Source organism: Mus musculus, chromosome 4 (genome assembly GCF_000001635.26).
Source record: "Mus musculus strain C57BL/6J chromosome 4, GRCm38.p6 C57BL/6J".
NCBI lineage: Eukaryota > Metazoa > Chordata > Mammalia > Rodentia > Muridae > Mus > Mus musculus.
The window spans coordinates 141970310-141989814 of record NC_000070.6 but is presented as its reverse complement, the minus strand read 5'-3'; the positions used below and the strand labels follow the sequence as shown (position 1 = coordinate 141989814).

At 47.9% G+C, this 19505-nt stretch overlaps 1 protein-coding gene and 1 long non-coding RNA gene across 18 annotated transcripts in view; one reads left to right on the top strand and one right to left on the bottom strand.

Annotated features, from left to right (window-relative positions):
• Fhad1 (forkhead-associated (FHA) phosphopeptide binding domain 1) overlaps positions 1-19505 on the top strand; it is a 124698-nt gene that overhangs the window by 25313 nt on the left and 79880 nt on the right. For all 17 annotated transcript variants that reach the window (XR_003954977.1, XM_017320274.2, XM_030253621.1 and 14 more), the window contains 4 exons: positions 4230-4339; positions 7425-7667; positions 15412-15535; positions 16896-17026. Coding sequence is in view for 16 of the 17 variants with exons in the window: in XM_017320274.2 (XP_017175763.1) it covers positions 4230-4339; positions 7425-7667; positions 15412-15535; positions 16896-17026 (608 nt within the window). In the remaining variant the exon portion in view is untranslated. The remainder of the gene's footprint in view (positions 1-4229; positions 4340-7424; positions 7668-15411; positions 15536-16895; positions 17027-19505) is intronic.
• Positions 3018-6823, bottom strand: Fhad1os1 (forkhead-associated (FHA) phosphopeptide binding domain 1, opposite strand 1). The gene is made up of 4 exons (NR_040672.1): positions 6775-6823; positions 6447-6589; positions 4402-4731; positions 3018-3492 (listed from the first exon to the last, which is right to left on the bottom strand). It is a non-coding gene; the product is annotated as a forkhead-associated (FHA) phosphopeptide binding domain 1, opposite strand 1 (long non-coding RNA).

Here is a 19505-nt window from a genome sequence, read left to right as displayed (position 1 = left end):
GGACTGTTAGGGCAAGGGAGGAGGCAAATGGACCTCTAGGGCTGACACCAGCATCATCAAATGAGTCACCCAGACCCTGGAAGCAGCCTGTCACCCCACCAACATTTGGACTCAAACATTTCCAAATATACAGAGTGGGTCCTACTTGGAAGGCTGAGGCTGAGGGATCTCGGCTTCAGTGCCTGCTTGAGCTACAGAGTAAGTTCAAGACTAGTCTGGGTAACACAACAGGATCCTGCCTCCAACTAAAAAGTAGAAAGATCCAGGGCGTAGCGTTCAGTGGGAGGATGTTTGCCTCCTGTGCGAGGCCCTTGGCTCCATCCTTAGTGCTGACAAACAGAAATGATTTTTCAGAGATCCTCCACCTAATTCTATCCTTAATATTCTGCTAAACTATTTTATTTTATATTAGTTTATTTTATATGTTTGGGTGTTTTTGCCTTCATGTAAGGCTGTGCATCACATGCATGCAGTACCCATGGAGGCCAGAAGAGGGTGTCAGAGACCCCCCCCCTCCCCCCGGAACTGAAGTTATAGACCACTGTAAACAGCCATGTGGGTACTGGGAATTGAACTCAGTCTGGAAGAGCAGCCAGTGCTCTTTACCTCTGAACCATCTCTCTAGCCCCTTATTATTTATTTTAAATCTATTTGCTTCATCCTTCATTAATGGCGCCAACTTGTTATTTTATGCATTTCGAAGCACATTGTGCATATCTGTAGTATTCTCCCTAAACATTTTAGCATGGACACCATAAACTATAATTTAATATATTTTGTCTTTTAGTATAGAGTTTATACATAGAGTTGGTATCAGTTGTTAAATGTTGTGTAACAAATTATCCCAAGCCCAACAGCCCCCCCCCCCCCAACTGAATTAAGACCTTGTGTGTTGTGGTGTCTGTAGCCAGGGATTTGGGGTCATTCAACCCACGCTGTGGCTCAGGATAGTGATGAGATAGAAGTTATGGAGCTGGCCAGGAATGAGGTTCCCAAAGGCTTCTCCAGGGCTGGCGAGTCTGCCTCCAACATGACGCTATCACATGGTTGGGGGTGAGACACCTTCCCAAATCTATTAGAGTAACTTCTCTGTTGCTGTTTTCAAATGACCAAAAGAAATCCAGGGAAGAAAGGGTTACTTGGCTTATGCTACCAGAAGGACAGAGTTTGTCTTGGATGGGAGGGACAGTTGTCGGTGCTCATCTGGTACAGTTGTGCAGAGGCCATTGATGTTCAAGGAATCAAACCCAGGGCCTGGCGCCACCTAGTCAAGTGCTCTATCCCTAAGCCACAGCCACAGCCACAGCCACAGCCACAGCCCAGACACAGCACAGCCACAGCCACAGCCACAGCCACAGCCCAGACACAGCCCAGCTGCAGCCACAGCCCAGCCACAACCACAGCACAGCCACAGCCACAGCCATAACCACAGCCCAGCCACAGCCCAGCCACAGCACAGCCACAGCACAGCCACAGCCCAGCCACAGCACAGCCACAGCCCAGCCACAGCACAGCCACAGCCAGTCACAGCCCAGACACAGCCCAGCTGCAGCCACAGCCCAGCCACAGCCACAGCCACAGCCACAGACACAGCCATAACCACAGTCCAGCCACAGGCACAGGCACAGGCACAGGCACAGGCACAGGCACACACAGACACAGACACAGGCACAGACTCTATCTCTCTGTCTTTTTCTCTCTCTGTGTGTGTGTGTGTCTGTCTGTCTGTCTGTCTGTCTGTCTGTCTTCCTCTCTGGTATTTTTTATTGAAAATAGATTTTTTTCATACAGTATATTTGGATTATGATATCTGCCCCCCCCCCAGCTTCTCCCTGATCCTTCCTTCTTTTCCACCCACCCAGATCCATACCCCATTCTTTTTCTCATCAGAATACAAACAGGCATCTAAAATGACAATAATAATTTATAAGACTAAGATGAAACAGAAGCAAAAAAAAACCAGAATAGGGCAAAACAAACCATGGGATGCCAAGAACAATCACGAGAAACACGTACGTGCAGAACGTGAGCTATATACACTCACACACAGAACACCTAGGAAGACAAAATTAGAAACCATAATATATAACCAAAAGATCTATAAGATTAAAAAGAAAAAGGGAAAAAGTGCTCAAAGCACCGTGAGACAAAACAAGTCCTTCACACCCCCCATTGAGTTGTTTGTGTTGTTGGCCATCTACTTCTGGGCATGAGTCTGCCCTGAGGTGTGGTTTGTACACCCATTGAGACTCCACTGGAGAAAACTCATTTTTCCTTTGCCTGTCTCAGCCCTTGGGTAAGTGAATTACAGGCCTCTGTCCTTGTGGAGCAAAAAGTAGCCACTGTAGAAGAACCTGAAGTGAGTGATTGGGACCACGTAAAACTTTATTTTTAATGTGTGTTGGTTTGTTTGGTTCTGTGACGGAGTCTCAGCACGAAGCCCTGGCCATCCTGGGACTCACTCTGTAGACCAAGCTGGCTTCAGACTCACAGAAATCTGCCTGCCTCTGCCTTCTGAGAGCTGGGGTTAGAGGGGCGCACCACTCCGCATGGCTCACAGCTTTTTAAAGATTTGTTTATTTGGTTTGATGTGCGAGGATGCCTTGCCTGCGTGTGTCCCTGTGCAGCACAACGAGTGCTGTGCCTGCAGAACCAGAAGAAGCTAAGGCCTCAGATCTCCCTGGAACGGAACATGGAGACAGTTGTGAGCCACCATGCAGGTGCGGGGGAATTGAACTCAGGACCTCTGGAAGAGCAGCCAGTGCTCTTAACCACTGAGCCATCTCTCCAGCCCTAAATCTTTATTTAAAAAAAAAAAAGGCAATAGGAAACTGAAGAGATGGCTCAGTAGATAAGAATACTGAATGCTCTTACAGAGGACTGAAGTTTAGTTCCCAGCACCCACATGGTGGCTCACAACCATCTGTAACTCCAGCTCCTGGGGACACAATATCTCAGGCCTCTCCTGCACCTGCAGTACACCCCCCCACACACACACACAGACACATGCTACATATAGTTAAAAATAATAAGACCATATATTTTTCAAGCATTATATGGACATAATCACTTGTGTCTATGATCCCAGCACTCAGGAGGCTGAGGCAGGAGGACTGCCATGTGTTCAGGGCCAGCCTTGGGCTACACAGCGCCTTTCAGAGGCAGCCTGGGCTACACGGTACATTTCAGAGCCAGCACAACTCTATATCTTATATATCTAATCTCATAATAGCGCTGTGTGATAGAGACTGTTAGTATCGCTGAATTATTTATGTGGAAGCAAGGCAGAGAGAGGCTTCATGTTCCCCTCACGGTCACCAGATCTTGGTGCAGCAGAGAAAGGCGCATCGGTGATTGGCAGGCCACGGAGCAATGGAGAAGTGAGGTGAGCTGTCTGCACTCCTGGCCAGGTATTCCACAGAGATGCCGTTGCCTCTCAACACACACATGGCTCTGAGCTGTTTAAGTCAGAGAAACATCTGGGAGCAGGACCTGGTGGATAAGGTGGCTGCTGCCAAAGCAGGAAGACCCCGAGTTCAGGTCCCCAGAACCCGTGAAAAGCAGGGTACTATGCATGTGTAATCACAGCAACAGGGAGGCAGGGACAGGAGGATGAGAGAGGCACACATGTGATGTCAGCCTCTGGCCTCGGCAGGCACCCACGCACGTGTGCACACACACCGTCTCACCAGCATGTACACAGGAACGCACAGGCATACATACAAACACAAGTTTAAAAAAATATACTAAGGACTGGGCATGGTGCCACATGCCCTTAATCCCAGCACTTGGGAGGCAGAGACGGGTGGATCTCTGTGAGTGTGAGGCCAGCCTGGTCTACGTAAGGAATTCCAAGCCAGCCACAGCTACATAGTGAGACTCTATTTAGATGATGATGATGATGGTGGTGGTGGTGGTGGTGATGATGGTGATAATGATACCACCAGTGAAAATTATAGAACACAGAGCAAGGTGTAGTGGCTTATGTGTGTAACCCCAGCACTCAGAAGGCTGAGGCAGGAAGACCACAGAATTTGAAGAATTTGAGAATTTGAAGCCATCCTGTGCTACATGGTGAGTTTGGGGCAGCTCAGGCTATATAACAAGGCCCCCTCTCAAAAGCAACATATAGTATGACCTTCGAAGAAAAACCATAAGTAGCTCAGAGTGTGGGGCCCCCTCCAAGCTGGGGAGCCCTCAGCGCCCTGTTCTCTGTGGATGTCACGCAGTGTGGGCCAACGCTATGGACATGTCAGAGCAATGCATGATGGATGGACTCTCCGGGACGATACCTCCCACCGAGATCTTCATGGACCACGACCTAAGCCAGCAAGACAAGGTGAGGAGGGCCTTGGGGGTCCACAGGGCACTAGTAGTCAGAGGCCTGGGGGAACTTGTTACCTCTTCTCTGTGTCCTGTGTCCAAGGAACCACTTATTTAATAGACAATTGTGTCCTAGATAATAACAGTCTCACAGACGGTTTGTTGAGCACGTACTATGATCCAGGCTGAACCCCTAACACCAGCTCATTTCATCTCTGAAGGCTTCAGAGCAGATTTCATCACCTCCACTTCACTGATGAGGGAACTTCAGCTCAGAGACGTTAGCTGGCGTGCCCAAGTATGCACAGGGTAAAAAATAGAACGGAATCCGAACCCAGGTCTGGCATCTCTCTCATACACCTGGTCATCCCCAAGTGATGGCATAGCAGTGGGGAAAATACACACCAGCTGTGGGCAGAAGGCGAGGGTGGAACTGAGGTAAGAGATAGGAGAGCCACAGCGATGCTGTTAGAGACGTGAAGCAGAGAAGTCGGAGGCTGAACCCTAACGGGAGTCAGCACAGACCAGCTCAGACACTGACCACTCCCCATCCAGCCACAGGTTGAAAACAGAAAGGAAACCCTGAGCAGGCAGGAGTGGCTCAGCTGGTAGCTTGCTCGCCTGCCATGCATGAGGTCCTGGCTTTGGTCCCCAACACTGCATAAACCAGGCAGGTGACACACACCTGTGATCCCAGCACTCCGAGGTGGAGGCAGGAGGATGAGAGGCTCAAGGTCATCCTGAGCTATATTAATAAGCTCAGGGCCAGCCTGGGCTACATGAGACCCAAAATACAGCCCCTCGATTTCCATACAGACAGAGGTCTGAGCCCAAGAAGTTCTTGCAGGAATACCGGGTCCTTTGACACTCGGGATCATGGTCTTAAGAGCGTTGTAGCTAGGGCCAGGAGACAGTTCTGAGGTTGGTGTCCTGAGACCAGACTGTGAGGTACTGTGGTACAATGAGAAGCTACTGTCTGTCACCCGGCAGCAAGCCACCCCAAACTCTAGTGTCTCCACCATTCCTGTGTCTCCCGTGATTTGGCTTGCATGGCATTCCCCTGTGGGTGCTTATACACAGCTACAGTCAACTCAGAGTGCTGTGGGCTGATGCTCTTAGGTGGTAGCAGCCGTAGGTCTGGGCCTTCAGCCAGATGGGGAAATGGCAAGCCCTGTTCGTGCAGTGTCTCCCCAGCAGAGCAGCCCCCAGGTCCCCAGGGCAGATACCACAGCATCCCGACAGCTTACTCAGAGCTCACTCTGTACTGTGACCTCTGCTAGCTTCCATCCATCCCCTGGAGCCACAGACTTGCTTGGTGGACAGTAGACATTGATACCACTCAGTGACAAAAGCCACAAAGTTTTTGTCACATTTGATCTACCGCTGTCGTCGTAACTCCTATTAAGGTGGGAACAAAGTGAAAACCGAATTGTTTTTGCTGTTTTGAACCTTTTATGCCCTGATTTCCCAAGCACCTTCAAGGACAAGTGGCAGTCAACAATGGGGGTGGAAAATGTTCATTAGCTAGTCTTATTGAAAGGCTGGCAAGCGGGGCTGAAGAGATGGCTCAGCAGTTAAAGGCACTGACTACTCTTCCAGCAACCATATGGTGGCGCACAGCCATCTGTAATGGGATCTGATGCCCTCTTCTGTTGTTTCTGAAGATAGCTACAGTATGCTTATAAACATAAAACAAGTAAATAGTTTTAAAAAAGAAAAAAGAAAGGCTATCAAGCCTCAGGCATGGTACATCCAGGATCTTCAGGGATGTCATTGGAATGTCCCCATTGCCTGTTCTACTCTTTGTTTTTCCTGCAGTTTGACAGTCCCCAGCAGGCTAGCTCCCTGTGCTGACCGGATGATTATGGTCAAGCTCTGTACTTAAAGTCCATGATACAAAGAGAGGGGGGAACCCCTGCCCCGACCCAAAATCCACACCAGAAACAACTGGTTGACCAGCCTGGGTCACAGGGACAGGAGCAGGAAGGACAGGAAGTGAGCTACTTGATTGACATCCACTCTTACCAAAGCCACCCGGAAGGAGCAGATGACATTCCCTTAAGGAGGGCATAGAGACCAGGGACAGCACCAGAGAGAACGAAAACCACGGCAGGACACTGTACCTGAAGGTTTGTTTACATCCAGTGCAGAGCCCAGCACACAGTAGGTGCCCAGTAGATCTCTGTGGCACAAAAAGATAATCAATTCTGTGCTGCTGAGTGTGGAGGCCCAGGGTGGCTCGCTGTGGATGAGGCTGGGTAAAATGCTGAAGATACAGAACAAAAGAAACAGAGTCTCCTGGAAGAGCTGTAACAGACATTCACAAGGACCCAGAGGTCCTTGGCAACGCCCGTGGGCTTCCTCGTGCCCGTGACACCATCTGTTTCCCCAGGCACACAGCTAGAATTCAGTTTTTCCCGTCTTTCCATCACTCTGAGAGGTTCAGGGTACCTGTTCCAGCTTTGGAGAAACAGAGACGTCTTGGTTCCCGTGTTTTCCTAGTGAGGAGGTACATTGGCTCCACCCGTGGGGAACTCCACCCACAGCTCCCCACCCCCCCACCCACCCGAGTGTTCACAAGCATTCAGTGTTCTGTTTCCTGATTCAACTCTGTTCGCTGAGTACATTTTCCCTGAGGCGGACAGAGGGAAACAGGGACTCCCAGAAGAAGAGAAAGAGAGAAATGACCTCTTCAGAATACATAAAAACTATTAAACTAATAATGTCCTCTTGATGGTCAGAGTGCATTCCCATGTATCCCAATCCATTTACCTGTGCTGGGTCTCCAACACCCTGAACATGGGCCTTGTAAGGGAGTGTGCAGAATGTCCTCTGACATTCCCAGGGGGCTGTGGTTTACCACATGAAAGTATTTTTTTTTCTGGGTAAAAAAAAGAGATTCTATTCCTGGGAGACTCCATTATAAGCATCTAGGTACGGATATGTGGTTCTAGCCCAACTCTCTTCTCTCCAGGCCCTCTGCCTGCCCTCTCCCCCTCACCTGCCTTTCCCTTAGTGACACCCAGTTCCTCCTAGATTGTAGAAACAGGCCCAGCTTGCCACCCACACCCATACCAAGCCTCCCTCTTGTCCCCACACAGGACGAGATCATTCTGCTCTTGGGGAGAGAGGTTAATCGGCTCTCTGACTTTGAAATGGAGTCCAAATATAAAGACGCTCTGATCATGAACCTGCAGGCTGAGGTGGCCGACCTGAGCCAAAGGTTGTCAGAGACAGCCGCTGTCGCCGCAGCCAGGCAGAGTAACAGGTGTGACCCGAAGCTCCAGGGCGTGGATGAAGGCGACGATCTCAGGCAGAAGGAGATTGAGAGCATGAAAAGCCAGGTAGGACTCTGGGACAAGCCCGTCAAAGCGTAGAAACACCACAGTCAGAGTGGAGCCCGAGCACAGATAGGAAGAGGGCATCTGGGACGTCACAGAGCATACGGACAGAAGGCCATCACAGGCCCTGTTTCCCAGTGCGGCATGTGTTGGGCCTTGGAGAATGTTCTTTAGATCTGTCACAGTCTTCTGACACCTCCCCCCCCACCCCGAGAGACTGTGGTGGTCCCTGGCTTCACCATGGGCAGTGTCATCAAATGTGTTCCCCACTTGGTCTCCATTTACCAGAAAGCTTCTATTCTCTGGAAACTAGATCCAAATTCCTGTTTTATAAAGATAGCAATTGGGCCGAGGAGATGGCTCAGCTCCTAAAGTACTTGCTCTGCAAGTGCAGGAACCTGAGTTCCATCCCTCCCTATGAAAACACAAGGCATGCAAAGTGGGTGGGGACTCACAAGGCCCCACCCCTGGATGAAGAGCCACAGGCAATCAGTGGCTGCTGTGGGCGGGACAATCAGTCTTTTCCAGGGGTGAACTCCTCCAGATATCTAATCCCAAGTCAGCCCTGAACATTCGTACCTGCCCTGCTGTGAGCAACTCTTAGTGTCAGCAGGGTGTGTTGTGTGTGTGTGTGTGTATGAGTGTGTGTGTATGGGTGTATGGGTGTATGTTTGTATGTGTGTGTATGTGTATGAGTGTGAATGTATTTGTGTATATGTGTATGAGTGTGTGAGTATATGTGTATGCGTGTATGTTTGTATGTGTGTATATGTTTATGTGTGTATGTTTGTATGTGTGTGTGTATGAGTGTGTGTATGTGTGTGTGTTTGTATGTGTGTGTATATGTATATGTGTGTATGTTTGTATGTGTGTGTGTGTGTTTGTATGTGTATATGTGTATGTGTGTATGTTTGTATGCGTATGAGTGTGTTTGTATGTGTGTGTGTATGTGTATGTGTGTATGTTTGTATGTGTGTGTATGTGTATGAGTGTGTGTATGTGTGTGTATATGTGTATGTGAGTGTGTTTGTATGTGTGTATATGTGTGTATGTGTATGAGTGTGTGTGTATGTGTGTGTGTGTTTGTATGTGTGTATATGTGTATGAGTGTGTGTGTGTGTGTTTGTATGTGTGTATATGTGTATGAGCGTGTGTATGTGTGTGTGTTTGTATGTGTGTGTATGCTTGTATGTGTGTGTATGCTTGTATGTGTGTATGTTTGTATGTGTGTGTATGTGTGTATATTTGTGTGTGTTTGAATGTATGTGTATATGTGTGTGTGTCTATGTGTGTCTGTGTGTGTGTATCTGTATATGTGTGTATGTATATTTGTATGTATGTGTATGAGTGTATATGTGTGTCTGTGTGTATATATATATGTGTGTATGTGTGTCTGTATATCTGTATATGTGTGTATGTTTGTGTGTATGTATGTGTATGTGTATGCGGGTGTATATCTATATGACAATAATTCATAGTATATATAACATATATGTGTATGTGGCAATAGTTAATCATATGTATGATATATATGTGTATGTATGTAAAATAAAGAAGTCATAAATTTGAGAGGGATGGGACATAGGAAGAGTCAAAGGGGAAGGAGGAGGTAGAAATGATATGGATACAGTACTCATGTATGAAATATTCAAAAAAATTTTAATGAAAAATATTTAAAATAGGCAAAGCATGGTGGTGCATACTTATAATGCCAGCACTGGTTGGGTAGAGGCCATCGGGCTCCTCAGTCAGCCAGTCTGTCCTCTATCCAAAGAGACAAGCCAGGTCCCAGGAAGAAACCCTGTCTCAAAAAATATGGTTGATGCCTCCCTAAAAATAACCCCCACACAAAACATGACACCTGTGCATGTATACCTGCATACACACCTGCACACATATAATTTCAAAGTAATAATGAGTGGCCATGTTGGTCTTGTACATAAACTATTAATGGTTGATGTGAGAGGTCCCCGTTCACTGTGGTGGGGCCATCCCTGGGCTGGGTGGTCCTGGGTTCTATTAGAAAGCAGGTTGAGCAAGCCGTGAAGAGCAAGCCAGGAAGCAGCACTCCTCCATGGCCTCTGCATCAGCTCCTATCTCCAGCTTCCGGCCTGGAGTTCCCGCCCTAAATTCATGATGGACTATAAATTATAAAATGAAATAAACCCTTTCCTCTCCTAGTTGCTTTAGGTCACGGTGTTTATAACATCAAAAGAAATCAAACTGGGCCTGGGTGGTGATGGCGCATACCTTTAATCCTAGCACTCGGGAGGCAGAGGCGGGCAGATCTCTGAGTTCAAAGCCAGCCTGGTCTACAGAGTGAGTTCCAGGACTACACAGAAAATCCCTGTCCCAGAGAGAGAGAGAGGAAGGAAGGGAGAGGGAGGGAGAGAGGAGGAGGAGGAAGAGGAGAAGGAGGAGGAGGAAGAGGAGAGAGAGAGAGAGAGAGAGAGAGAGAGAGAGAGAGAGAGAGAGAGAGAGAGAGGAGAGAACCAAATTAGGATAGATGTTCACCTATCTGACTCCATGAAAGCGGGTCATAATTTGAGTATTGGATCAAGTATCTAGTAACACCTGGGCGTGACTTCTTCACTCAGGAACAATTTAGGAACAACCACACTTAATTATTATACATTCAGTTATAATTGAAAGGGGTGTTTTGTTTTAGTTTTTATTTGTGTGTACATGTGACTCTGTGTGTGTTTGTGTGTGTGCGTGTGCATGTGCTCACACTATAGCACATAGGTGGAGGTCAAGGGACAACAGGCATGCCTGTGAGGTTCTATCTAGATAGGAAGACCCGCCCTCACTGTGGGCAGCACCATCCCCTATGCTGGCCTCCTGGACTCACTGTGAGTAGCACCATCCCCTATGCTGGCCTCTTGGTCTCACTGTGGGCAGCACCATCCCCTATGCTGGCCTCCTAGACTGAATGAAAAGGGCTAAGCGAGCCAAGCACGAGCCGGCATTCTTCACCCTCTGCTTCCTAATGGCAGATGTGACATCACCAGCTGCTCACTGAAGCTCCTGCTTCCAGGATGCACTGTACCCTCAAAGTGTGAGATAAAAAAAAAAGCCAGAAAAAAACAGCCCTCTCTTCCTGAAGCCGTCATTGTCTAGGATTTTGTCAGAGCATGTCTGAACTCAAAGATGTGGCAGGTTTAAATCCAAGCAGCTCTTGTTTTAGTCTCTAAGCCATTTTATCGCCAGCAGAACCCTCAGGCAGAAGTATAATTTGTACAGCAGGTTGATTAATGGCTCTGGTTACTTTATGTGTCGTCGAGGGTCCCCTGAAAGCAGGGACCTAACGATCTGCTCTCAAGGCTCTTCCATCTGCCACCATGCCACCAAAGCACGCTTACCTCCGTGCCCGAGCTAGTTAGTAGGGTGGTGATTACCCTAGGCGATCCTTCTTCCCAGCACTGCTGACTTCCTTATGACCCAATACCCGTTTTATTACACAACCAAACCAGGCAATAAACATCCCGGGGTTTTCACCAATGACAGACAATCTGGATATTTATTTAGGTAATGAAGGCTGTGAAGAAGGCTGAAAACTGCGATTTGAGACCTTAGGGCAGGGTGCTTGATTGAAATATTTCCTGTCTGATGGCCCTGAACTCTTAGTGGCATCCCTTCCCATGCCTGGCCCCCAAGCTCATCCTTAGAGAATGCCTTTGGTGTCCTGCGCCAGAAAGATTTAGGCTAGAAATTAGAAATGTTTATTTGTTTTTATGTTTTATTTTTGAATGTGTGTAGTGTATGCCTGCACATATGAGTGGGCATACACACCTGTCCGTGTCTGTCCTGTTCCTGAGACAGGGTCTCTCACTGAGCCTGAAGCTAGGCTGGCAGCCAGCAAGCCCTGGAGACCACGCTGTCTCTGACCCCCATGGGGCTGGGCTTACAGGCTTGTGTGCTGACACGTTTGTTTGTTATGCGGGTGCTGGGATCCGAGCTCAGATTCTCATGCTTGAGCAGCAAGCACTCTTACCCACTGAGCAATCTCTGCAGCCCCTAGAAACATCTATCTTAGTTACAGTAAGCAGGAAGAGAGGAGCTTTCTCCACCCACACATTCAGGTGTGTGGCTCCAAGGAAGGTGAGGGGACACATCCATACACACACACACACAGACACACAGACACACACACTCACACACATATGTTCACACATACATATACACACACAAACACACACACAGAGACACACTCACACACATATGTTCACACATACATACATACACTCACACACATATGTACACACATACACTCACACAGACACACACACTCACACACACAGAGACACAAACACCACAAACACACAATCACACACACAGACACACAGGCTTTTTTTTTCATTATTTAAAAATTTTATTAGAAGATTTCAATTTACATAATAGAAACTGGCGAAAGGTAAAGGAATTTAACTGTACATAATAAGGATTAACGACAGGTGAAAGGCATCAAGACCCTAATAAAACCCAAACTCACTGGAAATCTTTAAAAGTATAAAAGCCGTGAAGAAACAATCCTAGACACTGCCCGTGTTCACTCGGGGGAAGTGAGTTTGAACAGCCTAATGAGGAAGGCAGGGCTTCCCGTGATTGGTCTGATCTAACCAGTCAGGGCTTGCGGTTTGAATGAAGTTAACATTCACTGAGCTCTAATTCATTTCCCCCTAGAAGTAAGCTTTCCTCTCCCGTGGCCCCTCCCTAGTTTCCTGGCATTTTCCCTCCCCAGACCCTCACAAAAATAGAGTGTGTCTATATGTGCGTGTGTGTCTGTGTGTCTGTGTCTGTGTGTGTGTTGGAATAAGGGTGGCTTCAAATAAAATATAAAATATAATTCATTTGGTTGCAGAAAATGATAAGCAAAATTTGGAGGCTAACTAATAGAGAAATATAGAGTTTTGATATATAATTATTTTCCTTTATGTGATTTTTGACTGGCTAATAATATTAGGAGTAAAAGTCAAGTTGTAAGAATGATTAGTGGGAGGCTGGGCATTGGTGGTGCACGCCTTTAATCCCAGCACTTGGGAGGCAGAGGCAGGCAGATTTCTGAGTTCGGGGCCAGCCTGGTCTACAAAGTGAGTTCCAGGACAGCCAGGGCAACACAGAGAAACCCTGTCTCGAAAAAACAAAATAAAACAAATAAACAAACAAAAGAGAATGATTAGTGGGGTGGATAAGGGGTCTGAGGAGAATATAATTGAAAAGTTTAAGTTATGTTTATCTTTTTGTCATAATAATGATAGGCTAATAAGGCTTACCAGAATGCTATATGAGGTTATATTAGCTCAGATTTTTACATTTTTTGATAGCCAAGTTAGTGGAAGGAGTATTAGTGATGGGAAGATAATTTTTAGCATTGTAGGAGATAAAGATGTTGTACACAGTCAGTCCGTCCCGTCTGTGTGAGAAAGTTTGCCTGGCAGCTGCTTCTCACGCTGCAAACACTAGGATAGTAACAGGGATTGGTAGTGAAGTTACCTAGTTAGAGTTTAAAGTAGATATGGAGGTTAATAATAAATAAGGAAGGTATTATACCTTCTAAACAAAGGAGGGAGAGAAATATGAAAGTCCCCAGTAGGGATAAAAAAAAAAGCTAGAGTTAGGTTAAAGAAAGAAGGTGTCATTATTGGTAATTATGAATAATATATGTTAGAAGCTACAATCCACACATGAGCCATCGCAAATGCTGTTTGTCTTTCTGGGATCAGGCTAGGCTCTCTGACTTAATATAAGATTTTCCAGGCCCATCCATTTCCCTGCAATTTCATTTTTCAGAGTCAGCAGGAAGCCCAACACAGGGCTGTGGGCGCCATCTAGTGGTGTGGTTGTGTGCACACATGTGTGCCTGCAAGTGTACGTGCATGCATGCAAGCGTGTGTGTGTGTGTGTGTGTGTGTGTGTGTGTGTGTATGTCTGTGTGTCTGTGTGTCTGTGTCTGAATTATCTGGGTGGGGCAGGGACTAACCTTTGTCTTTTTAATGCCAGGCCTGTGACAGAGTGTGACAGTCAGCAGTCACCCAGCAGCTAAGTCCAGTCAAGATTCACAGGCACACACAAAAGTATTATAGTCTGTCTTCCTTCCCCCAAAGCAGCCAGAAGCTAAAGCAGGATAATCAAATAGTCGTAGCTAATATCTTTATGTGATGTGCCAGGCATTGTCTGAGCACTTTTAAGTCTGTTAGCTTATATAATCTCTCTGCAGCCCTGTAAAGTCAGGACTAGCATGACCACGTTCACAGAATTAAAAGCTGAGACAGGACCAGGCGTGGCATGGTGGCACACTCCTTTATTTCTAGTACTTGGGAGAGCAGAGGGGCAGACATTCTCCCTCATGTATAGGCAACACAGTATAAATTCCAACTCGCTCTCTCTCAGTGTGTGTGTGTGTGTGTGTGTGTGTGAGACGTTAATGTGGTGGTGTGCGTGTGTCTGTGCTTACAATGTGTACACATAAAGGCCAGAGGTTGAAGCCAGGTGTCCACCTCCCATCCTGGTTTCTCTGTGTAGCCCTAGCTATTCTGGAACTTCTTTTATAGACCAGGATGGCCTCAAAGTCAGAGACCCACCTCCTAAGTGCTGGGGTTAAAGGCACCACCAACACACCCATCTCGGGCATCTTTTCTTGGTCGCTCTTCACCTTTATTTTTTGATAGGATCTCTTAATGATCCTGAAGGTCACAGTCCGGCTGAACTGGCTGGCCAATGAGCTTCATGGACCGCCCGTCCCAATCCCCAGGGCTGGGGTGACGGGCACATGCCACTCTGCCAGGCTTTGTGACACGGGTGCCGGAGATCTGATCTCAGATCCTCACGCTTGCATAGTAGACACTCAACTGAGACGGAGCCAGACACCTGCTGGCAGGGCTTGAATGAAGCTCCACCACAGGCCAGCCTGAGCCGAGGTCCCAAGCCGGCCGGCAAGCTCAGCTCGCCCGTTCTTGGTTTCCTCACTTGCAAGGTGGGAACTGTATGGCAACATCCGTCAGAGTGCTGTGAGGCTCTACAGAAGGAGCCAGGGCTGAGAGTGTGTCTGGGGCACTGGCAGGCATGTCCAGCCTCTTGACATTGCAACTCATCAGTGTCACTGAACTGGCTGTAAGTTCATGTGTAAGAGCTACACTATAAAAATGATGGTGGTCGTGATGGTGATGATGATAATGACGTCATCGTCATGGGCCAGCAAAGGTGCTTGCCCCCAAGCCTGTACTACCTGCGTTCAATTCCTGGGACCTATAGGATGAAAGGAGAGCACCGAGTCCTAAAGATTGTCCTTTGACAATTGTGCACTGTCCCGTGGACATGACCACCATCCCCAAATAAAATTGTTTTTAAAATTCATAATGCTTTAAGTAAGTCTCTGATTTTGGGCAGACAGTTCATGAGCTGCAGACTGAGTATGTCTTCTAGAGGGTCCTGTGAAAAATGTCCACTGTCATCCAAGGAAAAGGTTACAACCTGTGTCACTCTCTTGAACTCTGCTTGACATCCAGCCAGTGATGTCTGATGGCAAACCCTGGGGTTGGTCTGTTTATGGCTGAGAGTTCCAGTGGTGTGAAGAACACACATCAAGGAAGGGGGACAGGTATCCCTGGGACATCTGGGGCTCTGCACCTTTGTCATCAGCAAGACAAGATCATGTGACAGATCAGAATCTCTGCACAGATTTAGGAAATGCCCATGTATCTTGGAGCTGGGCTGGTGCCCTCTGACTGTGTGCTGCCTCCTCCCACAGATCAACGCTCTTCAAAAAGGCTATAGCCAGGTGCTGAGTCAGACCCTGGCAGAGCGCAACACGGAAATCGAATCCCTGAAGAATGAGGGCGAGAACTTAAAGAGAGACCATGCCATTACATCAGGTGAGCTCTTCTGGAGTCGGGCTTAGGAGGCACTACCTCACCACCCACCCCTGTGGCCTGAGCAGACATCACCAATCGATCACAAGTTGCTTCCTGAGTTTGGACAGAGCCTTAGAGTTCTCAGCAACCATCAGGCCATATCATCAGTGACTGGGGATCTTCCCCCAGAAGTGCTCATCAGCCATTTTTAGCATGGGCACTACCTCCATAGTCAATGTTTGAGTGAGTACCAGCTCTTAGCTAGCATCCGTCTCACCAAGGAGGATAAGGATGTCAAGTGGCCTGAGGTCCTGAGAACCATTTCCTTGAAGTGCTCTCGGCCCTGAGTAAAAACATTTTGCTGACTGACCAACTGAGGTAGTTCAAGGCTGAAGACTGTGGGAGGGGGATAGGCAACTCATGGGCCATCTTGCTAGCCACAGAGGTTACTTAGCCTGGATCCATATGACAGGCAGACAGGTGAGAAAGCAGGCATGTCTGAGGGAGAGAGCAATCCTGTAAAGACAGTAAAATGGGGCCCATGGTAGTGAGGGGCTTCAGGAGTGTGGAGAAGGATATCACGTGTGGCAAACGGGAGGCGCCCTGTAGGAGCTGTGCTCTGCTAGCAGCAAGTACATGTGCAAAGGTCCTGGGGAAGGAATCTGTTGAAGGAGCGACAGGTAAGTGTGACTCAGGGAAAGAGGGGTTGTGAGACATATTGGGGGGTCAGAGGAGAAGACAGGGCCAGATCCCACAGGGGATTGTCTCCTCTGTGTGCTGGGAAGCCATTTGGGGATATTTGAAGCTGAGAACAATGTGTCTAGAGACCAGAAGAGGACAGAGACCTTAGGGGAAAGGGAAGAGTGTGGAGAATTCTGAAACAGAGGTCTGGGGAAGCAGCTCAGTCGGGCAAGCTCAGTCACTTACCACGCAAGTGAGAAGACCCACGTTTGATCCCCAGAACTCGTGTAAAAAGTCAGTGCGCTGGTGAGCACATATAGTCCCAGCACTGGGGAAGTGGAGGCCGGAGGATACCTGGAACTCACTGGCCAGCCACTCTGGATAACCAACGTGCTCTGGGCTCTGTGAGAGACCCTATCTCAAAAACAAACGAACAAGTAACACTACCACTATGGAGAGTGATCGAAGTCAGATATCAATCCTGAGCCTGGCAACTCGCAGAAGGAGCATCTCTCGTCCCCAGGCAGTCTCTGTGTTCACAACAGCCACATGCCATGGTCCCAGCCCCATTCCAGCCCCTGGGGTCCTTGGACCCAGCATGTTCCTCAGTGCCAGGGGTCTCCCCAGTGGCAGACTGTGACAGCAGTGGCGGTGATCCTCACTGTGTCTTTGGTCTCTGTCCTGGCTTTGTTTAAAACAGGGATGGTGACATCTTTACAGAAAGACATGTCAGCACGCAACGAGCAAGTTCAACAGCTGCAGGAGGAGGTAAATCGACTGAGGATCGAGAACAGGGAGAAGGAGTACCAGCTGGAAGCCCTGAGCTCCAGGGTGAGTCTCCTCAGGGCTCAGGAAGGGGACCTGGTCATGTGACACGCCCCTCTTCATTTCTGTTGGACCTTGACTTTGAACTGAGCCTCCTTCCACATCATGGGGTCCAGGGACATAAGGGGAAATCCTGAAGTATCCTCATAGAAAGACTAACATAGAGAGCCAAGTTCCTCATGACTTTTTTTTTAAGATTTATTTTCTTTTGAATTATGTGTGTCTGTGCCTGAGTGTGTGCCTGTGAGTGCAGCACCTGTGGAGGCCAGAAGAGGGCACAAGACTCCCTCAAATTGAAGTTAAGGTATTTGTGAACTGCCATGTGGGAACTGGGAACTGAACTTGGGTCCTCTCGAAGAACAGCCAGTGTTCTTAAACACTAAGCCATCACTCCACACATCCCCTCTGTGCAGTTTTTCGAAGATCAGTGGGAATCAGGATCAGAATTAACACAATACAGACTCTAACTCAGCACACCTGTCTGTTATGTTCATATGATATGTAAGCCTATAATCCTAGCACTTGGGAAGCTGGGGCAGGAAAATCAAGAGTTCAAGGCCAGCCTGTGTCACATGAGACTGTTTCCAAAAAAAATATTAGGAGGCCGGTGAGGTAAAGAACCTTCTCTGCAAGTGTGAGGACCTGGGTTGGTGTGTTCACATAGCACCTTCAGGAAGCAGAGAGCAGACAGGAAGTGAGGCTGGGCCGTCAAATCCCAAAGCCCACCCCCAGTCACACACTTCCACTAGCGAGTTTCCACCTCCCGAAGGTTCTATAACCTTTCAAAACAGCACCACCAGCTGGGGACCAAGTGTTCAAACACGTGCCAGTGTGGGGGGCATTTCACAGTCAAACCATCACAGTTAAAGAGATGGAGGGGAAGGTCCTTAAGCCTTCAGACTCACTGCCGGGATCCAGCCATTGGCTTTAGAGTGCACTCCACTCTAGTTTCATTTCTGTTGTTGAGATAAAATATCCTGACCCCTCCCATCCCCCAAGAAGGATTTATTTGGCTATAGTCCATCTCCGAGGGGCATCAAGGCAGGAACTTGGAGCATCCCGTCCATAGTCAAGTACAAAGAGAGAATAATCCCACAGATCCCTGCTTGCTTATCCTCTCTCACACTGTGCAAGACCCCTTGCCTAGGGAATGGTGCCACCCACAGTAGGCTGGGTCTTCTTACATCAATTAAGAATCACAACAATCGAGGGAAGCAGACTACCCGGGCCTGACCTGGGGCACAAGCCCCTTCCGCTCCACTCGAGCCCCAGGGTACCTTGCCAGCAGAGTCGCCCGACACCTGCAAGGGCCCACACAGGATTCCCCACGGGATCCTAAGACCTCTGATGAGTGGAACACAGCACCTGCCCCAATCCAATCGCACAGAACCTGAGACTGCGGAAAATAGGGAAGCAGACTACCCGGGCCTGACCTGGGGCACAAGCCCCTTCAGCTCCACTCGAGCCCCAGGGTACCTTGCCAGCGGAGTCGCCCGACACCCGCAAGGGCCCACACAGGATTCCCCACGGGATCCTAAGACCTCTAGTGAGTGGAACACAACTTCTGCCAGGAGGCCGGTTCGAACACCAGATATCTGGGTACCTTCCCTGCAAGAAGAGAGCTTGCCTGCAGAGAATACTCTGCCCACTGAAACTAAGGAGAGAGCTACCCTCCCAGGTCTGCTTATAGAGGCTAACAGAGTCACCTGAAGAACTAGCTCTTAACAGAGACAACTATAACAGCTAGCTTCAGAGATTACCAGATGGCGAAAGGCAAACGTAAGAATCCTACTAACAGAAATCAAGACCACTCACCATCATCAGAACGCAGCACTCCCACCCCACCTAGTCCTGAGCACCCCAACACAACGGAAAATCTAGACCCAGATTTAAAAACATTTCTCATGATGATGATAGAGGACATCAAGAAGGACTTTCATAAGTCACTTAAAGAATTACAGGAGAGCACTGCTAAAGAGTTACAGGCCCTTAAAGAAAAGCAGGAAAACACAACCAAACAGGTAGAAGTCCTTAAAGAAAAACAGGAAAACACATCCAAACAGGTGATGGAAATGAACAAAACCATACTAGAACTAAAAAGGGAAGTAGACACAATAAAGAAAACCCAAAGCGAGGCAACGCTGGAGATAGAAACCCTAGGAAAGAGATCTGGAACCATAGATGCGAGCATCAGCAACAAAATACAAGAAATGGAAGAGAGAATCTCAGGTGCAGAAGATTCCATAGAGAACATCGACACAACAGTCAAAGAAAATACAAAATACAAAAGGATCCTAACTCAAAACATCCAGGAAATCCAGGACACAATGAGAAGACCAAACCAACGGATAATAGGAATTGATGAGAATGAAGATTTTCAACTTAAAGGGCCAGCTAATATCTTCAACAAAATAATAGAAGAAAACTTCCCAAACATAAAGAAAGAGATGCCCATGATCATACAAGAAGCCCACAGAACTCCAAA